The sequence below is a fragment of the Odontesthes bonariensis genome, chromosome 1 (assembly GCF_027942865.1).
Source record: "Odontesthes bonariensis isolate fOdoBon6 chromosome 1, fOdoBon6.hap1, whole genome shotgun sequence".
Taxonomy (NCBI): domain Eukaryota; kingdom Metazoa; phylum Chordata; class Actinopteri; order Atheriniformes; family Atherinopsidae; genus Odontesthes; species Odontesthes bonariensis.
In genome coordinates, this window is record NC_134506.1 from 9,492,321 (window position 1) to 9,506,332 (window position 14,012).

At 39.6% G+C, this 14,012-nt stretch overlaps 1 protein-coding gene across 1 annotated transcript in view; it reads right to left on the minus strand.

Moving 5' to 3' along the window:
• The window catches only part of LOC142383713 (neural-cadherin-like), a 371,241-nt gene that overhangs the window by 120,773 nt on the left and 236,456 nt on the right, over nt 1–14,012 (minus strand). Inside the window, exon 25 of the mRNA XM_075469412.1 lies at nt 9,253–9,482. Coding sequence (XP_075325527.1) covers nt 9,253–9,482 — 230 coding nt within the window. The remainder of the gene's footprint in view (nt 1–9,252; nt 9,483–14,012) is intronic.

A 14,012-nucleotide genomic window follows, 5' to 3' on the forward strand; every position in this document is an offset into this window, starting at 1 on the left:
ATTGTCACATGTAACAGAAGGTCTACAGGAGGAGAAGATGAGAGGCTGTGTGGCGATTCACCTGAACTGACCAGCATGATCATGACTGGACTTGGACAGTTTTTCCCTGAAAAGACATACAAATGCAAATATAGCCTGGCTTATCGTTCTCTTTGAGGACACCAGTTCAGCTCTTTTCCCTCAGCTGTGAAATGCACACAATTCAACTTCTACGAATGATCCTCACGCACACGCATACATGCACAGGTCTCCTACGTCCATTCAGACTTGTGAAACGTGAAATGAGGTCTGACTGAAGCCAGTGGCTAGGGAGTGAGCATTACTCTGATTAAGGTTTTACTCTTTACCATAGAGATGGCATAGTTTTTTATTAGTTGAATTTTGCTTAGTATGACCTCTCTAGTTGGTGAAATGTTGTTTATCAAGCCATGCATCACTGAATATATAAACTTACATTCAATTTAAAATACCATATTCATTTGAAAGAGTACTACTTAGTGTCAAATTAGGTTGGCACACTCATGGACCATAGAGTGAGTAGTTTTCGCTTTATCAATTTACTTTTCTTGTGGTATAGTAGTATAATAATCAATGAAGACAATGAGAAAAATTGTGTCTCACTTCACTGTGTATAATATAACAGAAACAATTATAATTTATAAATGGTAGGCTTTGGATGATCTATGGAGGCCATAAATTATTAATGGAGACACAAAAACCTTTCTGAAATGTTCCCCCACAAGTGAACTTTATGAGCTGTATTTAGTGAAAAAAGGAGATTTGGCACTAGAATTTGCAAAAGTGGCAAGTATCAAAATTAACATTATAATAAATAGTTATAAACTGAAGATAAACTGATCCCCTAAAGCCATGAATCTACTCTGACTTTACAGAGTGTAGAAAAAGAAATAGAGCCCAATGCAAAAGTTTGGGTTCTGAAATAACTTTTACCGAGGAGTAAGATATTCATGAGCCTGTTTGATCTATGACATGTTTATAATTATCCTTAAGAAAGACTATGGGATGCACGTTTGTATAAAGCTTTAAAATTTCTGAAATAACAACAATCAGAAGCCATGGGCACTACTAAGCAGTGGCCAAGCACTTCTAAAACCTAATATTGATGCTTACAAAGAAGGGGCTAGTTAAGAGCTCATAGCATTTAGCAGGTATCTGCACTACCATTAAGAAATAGTACTGTGTTGGGGACACTACCATTTCTACAATAGTAGTGTCCCCAACAATTACCATTGGCCCCAGTGGTAGCGCATGTAGTGTTGGTTTTGTTGTCCCCAACACTACAACATTTTCGAGTTAAACTGGACTTTTACTCTAAAAATGAATGTAGCCCTCAGCAGTGTCGCTTCTAGATAGCCATGCTATTATATTCAAAGAGAAACCCTCAAACCTGTGTCCACTGTTTTTTTTTCCTGGCAGGACTCTTTATGGGACAGCACTCCCCCTCCATGCCTCTTCCCATTAAGAGAGAGGACAAGGCCTTCTCATCTCAGCTCAACTCTCAAAAGCTCTGATTACTTAGCCACCTGTACAGTCACCAATCTCCTTCATACAGGAACACAAATCCTAGAATAGAATAGGTCTCTATTGTTATTGTCACAGTTACAACGAAACAAGCTGCTGTCCGTGCTGGATCAAAGACTTTTTGCTCAGAGGGCTTATACAACATCTTGCCACTGTGGTTTGGAACTGATTCACTCATCCCGGTTCCTGTAACTGTTAGTCTGTGTGCAGAGGAGATCAGAAGAGGAATTTGAGTCCCCTGTCTGAAATGTTGTTAGTAAAAATCGTAAGTCTTTGGTGTGTAACCGTGTCATTTTTTTATTTCAGCTTCATTCTCCAAGACTCCCCCTTGAGCCTGAGAAGCGTAGCCAGCATACAGTTTTCCCAGAAACAGCACTGAGATAGTGCAGCTACTAACTCTGCAATACCAACACAGAAGTTACCAGTATCCTTCTGTACAAGAGAATATGGTTTGAACAACAAAGATTAAACAGTCATCTACACCCAAGTGTTTCCAGCTCTTTCATCAGCGTCAACAGCATTACAGTGGCAAGACAGATCATTAGGGTCGGTGGTAACAAATACACTATCTGCATTACTGTTAGCATTAGTACCGTACCACACAGTTAAGAGTCAAATTATACTACTGTACTACTGTAAATACTGTACAAGTAATGTATAGGCTTGTTCTTGGGAATTGTGATCACATTTAATCCGTCAGATAAATTTTGGACGAATCAACATTAGTCATGACTAATGCTGATTGCTTGCAAACTACCTATCCTCCTTTGTTTACTTGTATCCCTTGTTTGACCTTACAATTTAGCTTCTACTTCCCCACCACCACCACCGACACACACACACACACAAAGACACACACCCTTCATGTCTGCTCTGTATGAGTCATATATGTCCCAGACGAACCCATACAGACCAATAAACCTTTGAGACTGACACCGGTGCTTATTTGCTAGTTTCTAGGTAGTGCTCCCAAAACATTAATCAATGCTTATACTGAATATCAATAGATGTCTTTGATACCTATCAGTAATAATAATAACTAAAATAGCTTTTACCACATATTAAATAGTAATTAACAAGAACAGTAGAAGTCAAGTTAAGGTTTCATGGATCAAGAAAACTGGACATGCACTTCTGTTCAAGACAAATGCTCTTAGCTTGAAAAGCCAATCAAAACCCCTGCTTGACTGCAAAATTACAAATTTTCCTGGAGGCAAAATACCTTCAGTAATATCAGAGACTCAGGAGTGGTTTTGCATGGTTCTACTGTGTAGCCACACCAGCACACATATTATTCCACACTATTTCATGAAAGATTAATCAACATATGACCCTTCTAGGGTCTTTAGTCTAAATTCAGCATTGCAAAAGTTGCAAACAAACATTCATACAAGCCTGATGCATTTTGGAAACAAGTCTTGGTGACTTCTAGAGTAACTGCTTTCACTGCAATGAACAAAGGTATAATTGGGGGAATGTTTGTATGTGCACAATTTCATGAGAACACCACCACCTTAACTGTCAAGCCTGAGGGTGGATCGTTCTCTATTTGGGCTTTGGTTGCACCCAACGGCAGGTGAAACAGTCTTTGGTAAACAGAAGAACAGATTTAATGAACTCAGTTAGTTTTGTAAGGAAACATCAGACTGTCAATCAAAAGCCCTAAAAAAGAAGATAAAAAGAGGATGGCTTATAAAAGACAACAATCCTAAACATACCTGATAATCCACAAAAAAAAACTACCTCATAAGGGCAAAACTCAAAAGTTTATAATTGCCCTAACAGCCACACAACTTACACATTATCAAATATATAAATGATAAATATATAACAATAAATAAACTAAGATTTTTACAGAAAATAATTATAGTACTCTAGAGCTGGGTAGAAAAAGTGTTCACTTGCTGTCATACTTGTCAATGGGTATTTATTCTGTATTAACCACTGCCAAAGTTTTGCTTTGGACTACTTTCCTTCTTTGTTATTTTTGCTCTTTAAAAGTAGAAAATCATACCAAAAACCAGATGTGTCATTTCCTGACATTTAAGATATTGGGTCAACCTTTATTTATGTAGCTTTGAGTTTACATTACTTGACTATACAGTTTCTGAGAAGAAATTTACATATAGAAGGTGTATATCAGAGGATGCTGTAACCAGATTTAAAGAATTAATTCCATCATCCTTTTCTTCACTGCCATATGCAGATATGACAGACGACGGCTACCTAAATTTTACTCCAGTAAAACTTGACTCTCTTGTCGACAGCATTTTAGTTTCAATGCGTACAGCACTGGACAATGTTGCCCCTCTGAAAAGGAAGGTAATCCGTCAGAAGAGGTTGGCTCCTTGGTATAATTCACAGCTGCGTGCTTTAAAGCAGACTGCAAGAAAGCTGGAGAGACAGTGGCATTCCTCTAATTTAGAAGAGTCTCAATTAGTCTGGAAAGATAGTTTAATAACGTATAAGAAAGCCCTTCGTAAAGCTAGAACTGCTTATTATTCATCATTGATAGAAGAGAATAAGAACAATCCCAGGTTTCTTTTCAGCATTGAAGCCAGGCTGACAAACAGTCCGAGCTCTGTTGAGCCAAGTATTCCTTTAACTCTCAGCAGAGATGATTTCATGAACTTCTTCATCAATAAAATTGTTTCTATTAGAGAGAAGATTGATGGAGTCCTTCCCACTATTATCAGTGATGTATCATCAAGTACAGCAGCTTTAGATAAACACATGTATCTTTGTAGCCTGGTTTGTGTTTGGACGGCTTCTGTCCAGTTGATCTCTCTGAACTAACGACAGCAATAGTCTCTTCTAAACCATCAACTTGTGTTTTAGACCCAATCCCAACCAGACTGTTCAAGGAGGTTTTCCCCTTAATCGACACTTCCATATTGGATTTGATCAATCTGTCTGTGTTGACAGGATATGTACCTCAGCCTTTTAAGTCATATTTATCTGATAGATTTCAGTTTGTTCTTGTAAATGAAGAATCTTCTTCATACACCAGAGTAAGTCATGGAGTTCCTCAGGGTTCTGTGCTTGGACCGATTCTTTTCACTTTATACATGCTTCCATTAGGTAACATTATTAGACAGCATGGCATAAATTTCCATTGCTATGCTGATGATACTCAGCTGTACTTATCTATAAAACCAGATGAACCCAATAGGTTGGTCAGACTACAAGCATGTCTTAAAGACATAAAGACCTGGATGACTCAGAACTGTCTGCTTCTAAATTCAGACAAAACTGAAGTCGTTATCTTTGGACCTGAGTGCTCTAGGGAGAAATTGTCTAGCTATATAGTTACTCTAGATGGTATTTCCTTGGCTTCTAGTTCTACAGTGAGGAACCTTGGAGTTATTTTTGACCAGAATTTATCATTTGACTCGCATATAAAACAGGTTTCTAGGACTGCCTTCTTTCATCTTCGTAATATTGTTAAAATCAGGAACATCTTGTCTCAGAGTGATGCAGAAAAATTTGTCCATGCATTTGTTACTTCAAGATTGGACTACTGTAATTCTTTATTATTGGGCTGTCCCACATATTCTCTGAAACGCCTTCAGTTGATCCAAAATGCTGCAACCAGAGTTCTGATGTACGGTGGCCGACACGTGCAAACGCGCTGCAAACGGCGAAACAAATCCAACAATAAAATGCTGCAAGAGGAAACTGCGGCAATCACAAAAACGACCGGAGCACACGCGCTGCAAACCCCAAAACACATGCAAGAGAGAAACGCTGCAAACATCAAAACACATGCAAGAGAGAAACGCTGCAAACTTCAAAACACATGCAAGAGAAACGCGCTGCAAACTTCAAAACACATGCAAGAGAAAAATGCGCTGCAAACTTCAAAACACAACGGAAGTTCGCCAGGCCACTAGGGTGTCTCGACCTACCATATTAATGAAAGAGAAGAAAGTCAAAAGGTACGTTGTCATTTATGTCTTTTTTAAACACTTGGCCGTAATCTTTTACCTTTTATAGCGACATAACTCTACTGCTCTTCTATATTAAAGTAAAATATTACGGCCAAGTGTTTAAAAAAGACATAAATGACAACGTACCTTTTGACTTTCTTCTCTTTCATTAATATGGTAGATCTCCCAAAGTCGATCCCCTATCCCACAGGTCGAGACCCCCTAGTGGCCTGGCAAACTTCCGTTGTGTTTTGAAGTTTGCAGCGTTTCTCTCTTGCATGTGTTTTGAAGTTTGCAGCGTTTCTCTCTTGCATGTGTTTTGAAGTTTGCAGCGTTTCTCTCTTGCATGTGTTTTGAAGTTTGCAGCGTTTCTCTTTTGCATGTGTTTTGATGTTTGCAGCGTGTCTCTCTTGCATGTGTTTTTGGATTTGCAGCGCGTGTGCTCCGGTCGTTTTTGTGTTTGCCGCATTTTTCTCTTGCAGCGTTTTACTGTTGGATTTGTTTCGCCGTTTGCAGCGCGTTTGCACGTGTTGGCCACTGTACTGATAAGAACTAACAGGAGAGATCATATTTCTCCAGTTTTAGCTTCTCTTCATTGGCTCCCTATTAAATTCAGAATAGAATTTAAGATTATTCTCCTCACATATAAAGCTCTTAATGACCGAGCTCCATCATATCTTAAAGATCTGATTGTAAGATATTTTCCTAACAGAGCACTTCGTTCCCAAACTGCAGGTTTACTTGAGGTTCCCAGAGTTTCTAAAAGTAGAATGGGAGGCAGAGCCTTCAGTTATCAGGCCCCTCTCTTGTGGAATAAGCTGCCAGTAAATGTCCGGGAAGCAGACACCCTTTCCACTTTTAAGACCAGGCTTAAAACTTTCCTTTTTGATAAAGCTTATAGTTAGGGATGGCTCAGGTGATCCTGAAACATCGCATAGTTAAGCTGCTATAGGCCAAGACTGCTGGGGGGCCTCATCTGTCACATCTTTCCTCACTTTACTCTCTTTTTCCCCTGTTTAATTTCTCAAATTACATTATGTACATGTGACATTATTGTGGTCATTAACTCGTGTTTCCCTGTTCCAACAGGTTTCCTTTGAATGGTGTTACAGTTGGACTTTATTATCTAAGTGCCTTGAGATGACAGTTGTTGTATTTGGCGCTATATAAATAAAAATGAATTGAAATGAATTGAATTGAAAGTCAGCAACTAGCAAAACAATGAGGACATTTACAGTTTACAGCTTAGTGTTTAAGTGGCAGCTTGATATCGCAGAAAATAATTCCATTCAATAAACCTCAATGAATTCTATTAAACCACCTTTAAAATCATTCAAAGGAGAACAACTTTAGGTTTTCCTCGTGTTAAGGTATGAAATATCAAACCTATTACTCTATGTCACACCATCAGTATAGCCACATTTGGACTTGTTTTGGTTTGACCACAGAGACATCCAGAGAGGTTGTTAAATTCTGCACAGTTCACCAAATATTGACATCCAATGAGCCTCCAATGCTCTTTGCGCTTTATGTTAGTATTTTAAACATAGTTGAAGTTTAACATGCAGGAGAAAAGCTTCAACAAACAACTTTCTCAGAGATTCTGAGAGCTGGAAATATGCAATGATGCAATTTCACAAGGGCTGTGTATACAGTTTGTAAATGAAAGTCTACACTGTTTGCAGTAGATCTAAACTTGGCTATTTCAGACAGATGAGAATAATTTGATCAAACTCTGGTGGAGCTTTACCAGCTGCTCAATGGCTAAAAGAGTTGGTCCCACAACATTCTCATTCCCAGAGGGAGGTTTGTATTCAGTGCTGACAATTTCGCAGTTGCATTTGTTCTGATGCAAGCATCAAGCTTCAATTTCCTCTAGTCTTCACATGTATGCCTGTAAATGTGATAGACACTGGTGTTCACATACCATTGTAACATTTCCACTCAAAAAAAATCACAGACAGCCGCTATTAATATTTAGTTTTCAAAAAGTTAGATATCAAGCTGAACACTTAGTCTTTTTACTTTGTGAAAAGTTAAGCTACTGTGTTTCTGTTAGTATAATTGCACTGTTCACACATTCGATTTATATGTTTGAGCGATTTTACCCCAAACCCCATCAATCAAAATAAAAAATATATCCTTTATGGAAAATAAATCAAGCCAGAGGTTACATGCCTTCCTCTATGTGCATTCCTTGCACTTTAATGAGATGTGATGTAGATGAAAATGACTTAAATCCACCTATTTCACTGTCTTGGATGCTCACATGGCTGTATTGTGTTTTTTCTTGTCATGTTCAACAAGTAAAGTGGTGTAAAATGAATGGAAACAATTCAAAATTAGTTGGCTACAAAAGTTCAGTATCACTTCAAACATGTGACAGACTAAACATTTATCAGGACCTCTTGGCATCGGACCTCAACGTATTTGATTTCTGTCAAGTGGTTCCGTTTTCATCCAACTTGTTTTAAAGCCTCAGAATACTCAGCAAACAGCCTTGCTTGGTACTTTCAATCCAAGGTTAAAGTGAAAAATGACAGCCTCACACCTAAGCTGAATCTCTGTGTCCAAAATGAAAGTGCACTGAATTACTGCATCACCATGTCGTATCTTTAAATGTTGACTTTGCTACCTGTTTCTAATGTAATGTTTACTTTCAGCATCTAATATTGCTGCAGTGGGAGCATGATGGCACCATGACATCAAACACGTTTGTGCAGGAGTACAGATTGAAGAAAGACAGAGTGACCTAATATTTAAACAATTTAAAGTAAAATGCACAAAATTTTGTTGATTTTTATCGTCACAACATTGAATTAACATAATCGTATGGAGTAATGATATGTGGGTCTACTATTAATCCTTTTACTGATCCTTCATCTTTTATAACCGTCTACAGCCTTGATGACGCTGCAGGATTTTTGGTATCCTCAAGATTTTGGACTGGCAGTTGGACTCCTTGCCTGTAGCTCACTCCCCTGGACACCTCAGATCGGGACCATTTTCCCTAGATCTCTAAATTTTATCTGAAAGTTTGGCTTAAAATCTTGTTGTAGGAAGCTGGTTTAAAAACAACTGCCATAATGAGCACATTGATAGAAGCAGGTCAGACAAGACAAGACAAGACAAGACAAGATAAGATTAAATGAGATGAGACAGAACTTTATTTATCCTGCAACTGGGAAATTTTCATGCGACAGCAGCAACAGGAAGATTACAAGATGGCAGGGGACCAAAAAATAAACGTCAAATGGCAGTTTTAATACGTATAAAAAGTATATTTGATAAACTAAGAAGAAATAAATTGCATAACGTAAAATTAATAAAATGTTTATAAGAGAATAGCAATCTAAAAAAGGAAATATTTAAAAGAAGCTACATTGTGAAATGAAGCTTATGAATATTACGTTGTCCAATCCCAGACACCATAAAGACTCTTGGACATTTGATTCAATTTTCCTTGTTTATATCTGACATTTGTTTTGCTGGCATTTCATGCCGGCTTCGTTGCCAGAGGCACAACAGCTGCCTGCAACCCACAAAAGCAAGTTAAAAAAAGGAGCACAATGCTATTCTGAACACTCACTCTCACCTATATAGGTATTCTCTGTGCTCGACTTAGCTATGACTTTGAAGCATGCTTACTTCATGGTGTGCAGTTGGCTAGATGATGTGAGTGTCATTCAAGAGGCTCTGTTGTCAGTCATCAAGAACAGAGTCAAGAACGGATCAGACAACAAAACAGTTGAAAAACTACAGTGCTTAAATAGTGACATACCTTTTGTTTGTGGGCGGCCAGATAACCGTGTATTTTCTCTGGCTGGAGGAAGGAGGGTCCACCATCCACAGCAAAGCGAACATCCAGCATTCGCTCATTTGCATCCATTAAGCTGAAGATGTTGACTTCATCATGTGGAACAGAAAGCATCTCAGACAGGAAGTCCACGAGCAGCTCGTAGCGACTCTGCTGCTTCCCTCTCAGCTCAATAAACTCCTTTGCTGTGATGTCTGAGGAATATATAAACAGGATTGGAACCATAGCGTCATTATTTCCATACTTGCTCGACAGTATGAATCTAATTATTTTCAAACTGCTTAAGCAAGAAATAGTTCAGTATACTCAAGACTGGAACAATGTTGATAAATTATTTAAAGTCTCTCATTTTATCTGAAAAAATAATTATTTTTAGGGTTATATGTCAGTCCTGCATGTCTCTGGGTGTGTTTGTGTGTGTGGCAATGGTAGTGACTTGGGATACGCTTTTAAAACCTGTGGTAATTATAGGTATTTATAATCTTGACATTTAGGTTCAGTTTTTAATGAAACAAAGCAGCGGGATCTTGAGAAACAAGAAAATAGGGCATTGGTTGTATCTCTCTATTCTATCCAGCATCAGCTGTTTGGCATTCAAGAGTTATTTGCTTAAATCTCAGGAAAAACCTGATGACTGGATTAAATTTAAGATGAGAAAGGCCAAGCAATGCATAGCTCCACCCACTTGCACATTCTTTTAGTCTGTAACAAGATCACCATTTTTACAACTGAGTAGATTCTACAATACAAGAGACTAGTGAGAAACAGCAGAAGCTCTGGTAGACAATAACCCATCAACTCCTGTCCAACTATCATGAGTTCTTACAGGAGAACAAATACATGCCCAGTAATATTGTTGTATTGTTTTAAATACTTAAACGCAGTTTTTCTAGAGAAGATAATTGTTTTGTATATGTGATTATCGTCCATTGACTCTTTTGGGCTTTCACATGCGCGAGCGTACAACTAACCGGTGAGTTACATGCTGTTTATAAAGTTGTTTTGTAACGTCCCCATGCCAGTAATGTGAGAACCATGCATATGGTTTTGATGGTAAGGCTTGTGACTTTATTGTCGGATGGTTTATAAAGTGGTGTGACGTTTCTGCAGTGTGCAAGTTGTTGTTTTACGTGGAAGGGTTAGCGCTTGCCCCTTAGCCACCACATATTAGCCTCGCATGACAGGCTGAGCGAACAGCGCTATCTCCACACAGGGAGCGCAGATTTGCACCTGTCTGTGTCCTACTATCAGTATTTGACAACCTCTAGCAATGGGAATGCGCTTCAAATGCGAGTTCCCCTTTAAGGCGGCTGCATGCTACCATTTCGCTGGACATGCACTTCTGTTTTTGATCAAAAGAGTGAGTTATTTAGTCGGTTTTGACGTTGTTTTCACCGGAGTGGAGAGCGAGACCTTCTTTTTTGTCGCTGTGGGATTATTAGAGGACAGCGTATGCTGCAAAGAGGACGAGAGCGAGCGTGAGTGGTGTTTATTAGCAACCGTGGCGTTAGCTTTAGCCATTAGCCACATTAGCTTTGCTAAATTCGTTTTGGGAAAATACACATTGCTGAACTCCCGCCGTGTCCCTGTTTCTTTAAAAGTGTAACCTGGACTGATGAGAGCCGTTTGACCTGCATTGTGCTGGACATTGTGTGTGTAATGATTGAGCCTCTGGTGAGCAGTGTTGCCAGATTAGGTTGAGCGATTTCCGCCCAATCACGTTCCAAAACCCGCCCACTTAAGCAAAAAACCGCCCAACAACGTTTTTCACATGAAAACATTTAATATTTGAGTAATACTTAAATTCTGAAACATATTACTCATTAACCACATGAAAAGTATCATTCACAGTGTTACAAAGTTTAGTTTTTTTTCATATCAGTATAATGCAGGGAAGTGTTTAAGTGTTTAAGGCACATTCAGAACATGGCCTACCTTCAGCATCAGCTGTTATGGCATTAATTAATAATAACAGATTGTAACAAGTTTTCTTTATACAAACAGGCTACATAGGCTATTTAGAACAAAACAGGCATTACCTTCAGCATCAGCTGTTATGGCATTAATGAATGAACATAATGAATGAATGAATGAATGAATGAATGAACGAACAGAACTAAGTTTTCTTGAGCCTACACTTAAAACACAGGATAGCCTACATTCAGAATAAAAACAGCTCGTTACCTTCAGCATCAGCTGTTAGGCCTACTAGTACATTAAAGAATTAAGTCTCTCCAACAGCTGCTCAGGAGGTCTGAATGTAGCAGGCGTCCATCCGTTCCTGGACAGGCCAGCGCGCACTTCCATTAGACTGGACAGTAGAGAGAGTCCCATTTGATTTTGCGTGTTATCTTTCAGGAGCGCAACTTGAGAGAACGCTCTCTCTTCGTGCGCATTCGATATGGGCAAGGATAGCAGACGGATGGCACCCAAGGCGAGATCTGGAAAACACGCATTTCCTCCTGCGTCTTTGAACGCTTCGACCTCCATCCAAAACGTGTCAATGGCCTCGTCACCAGGGAAACCAGCTGATGCCACGTTTCTCCACTGGCAGTCCAAGGTGTCAACGGAGCACCTAAAAAACTCCATTGGTAACTCCCTCACCCTTGGTCTGTCCATGGTGGACATGACTGACTTGGGGGAGAGCAGCTCCATTTTCCGCATTATATCCATTGAGTCAGTTAGGCGCATTTGGTATTGGTATTTGGGCACAGTCCATCATTCAGCATTTCAAAGAGAATTTTGTACTCAGATTGGCGCTTAGCCGAGTGACTGATCCAGTTGAAGGTCTCCCTTATCATGAAGTCAACATTGCTCGGAAATTTATCCATGGCCTTCTTCGCCACTATATCCAGTGAATGACACACGCATCTGATCAATTTCAGGCAGCAATTTCTTCAGCAGAGTGAACACCGAGTGGTGTTTCCCCACCATAACACTCGGATAGCCATGGGAAACATGGCGATTCCCACCATGTTTTTAATATTGAGGTTCATAGGTTTCCACGAAGGTAAGTATCGGGTCTGTGATGGCCCTGGCATTTGCACCACTCAACTCTTTGCACCGTGTCTTGGACGGATCTTGACAGGTGCAATCCATTCTTTTAGGACGTCCTCGAACTCCCACTTCTTTCTGTAGTGCTTTTTATATTTTCCCCACTTGGACGACATTTCGTATTCGAGACGAGTAGCTGCTTAGTGCTGTAGCTGGTTGAGTACCGGTAGCCTTATGGAAATTTCCATAACTCTCAATAACTGGCCACAGAGCCTGGTACTCAACCAGCTACAGCACTAAGCAGCTACTCGTCTGCAAAACGCATCCAAACATGGGAAGCAAATACTATGAAGGGCCCAGATCAGATAAAAAACAATGCAGTCACGAGGATCGTTGCAAAAGTTATCATATCTTTATTGAAAATCCACCAATAGCCTAAATCATATTCATTACAGTCTAATTTCCAAAGACAGGGCTCTACAAAGTCATCAGATATACCGAGCACAGATACATGTTTATCACGTAATTGTCTTCACGTGATAAACGTCAAACTTTCGAAGCTATAATTAGGTCTACATTATAATGCAGTTGTGTGTATCTGCATAGTATGATCGCTTAATCCAGAGAAAAGCAGACGGTTTTGCGCTACCGCTCAAAGGGCTGCTGTGCGCGCTCCGCGGCGGCAAATCAGATTCTGGCAGACAATCACTTTTTGGCATGACACCTGTACTCAACCACAGGGCCATATATGGCTCTGTTCAACCAGCTACGGCATATCTGCCGCCTGCTGTGTACGTAGGCCTACACTGTGTGGATTGATAGGAACACAATTTGATTTGTTTATTCACTTTTAACATTAACCTTTTTATTCACTGAATAAAATGCATAACTGTTGTGAGAACAAAAATCCCCGCCCAAACGTGTTGAAAGCAGCCCAAATTGTATTTGCCCGCCGAAGGCATTTTCTGCCCGCCGGAGGCAGTCAAAAGACGCCCAATTGGGCGGCCACCCGCCCAATCTGGTAACACTGCTGGTGAGTAAACTTTATTAAAGCAATACTATGTAACTTCTCAAAAAGCCCATTATGGAGGTCCCCCTACAGGCTTGGAGGTAATGTACAGTTAAGACACTGTCGTAAATCTCTTTCTCTTCATTGCTTCATCAGTCAACGTCTTCTTCTGTTTCTTCGGTGCCTCTGCCATGATGATCGTACTGACAATGTTGCGCTAGCTTAGCCTTATACCTGGGAGCGTGAGAGGGGTCTATTTGTTTTTGCGGTAGGTGTGCCAGAAAGCAAGTCGAAGTACTTCTGCTCAGCTCCCGGGCCGGTCCAGCAAAGTTACATAGCGCAGTTATTCCAACTCAGACCCCTGAAGGGCATAGGAGACAGGCCAAACGTAATATTAAAACTCATTCTAGCCTCACAATTTTTTTCAAACTGTTATTTTAAGGTAGAAATGTTACATAGTATTGCTTTAATGTTAGTCCCATAGATGGATGAAAAGAATTTGCATATGCTAGTGGTAATATGAGATAAAGGGGCGTTAATTTCATGTATGTTTAGTTTAAAAACGTTCAATTAATTAATATCTGTTCAAATGTTATGGTATTAATTGCATTGCCCTCGCCTCATGTGTTTTCTGTGAGAGTGAGTGGCAGTAAAAAGGGAAAAATGAGGAGAAGAGTGATGGCTCAGCCAGTTCATTGATGGACAGTAAAAGTGGTTATGA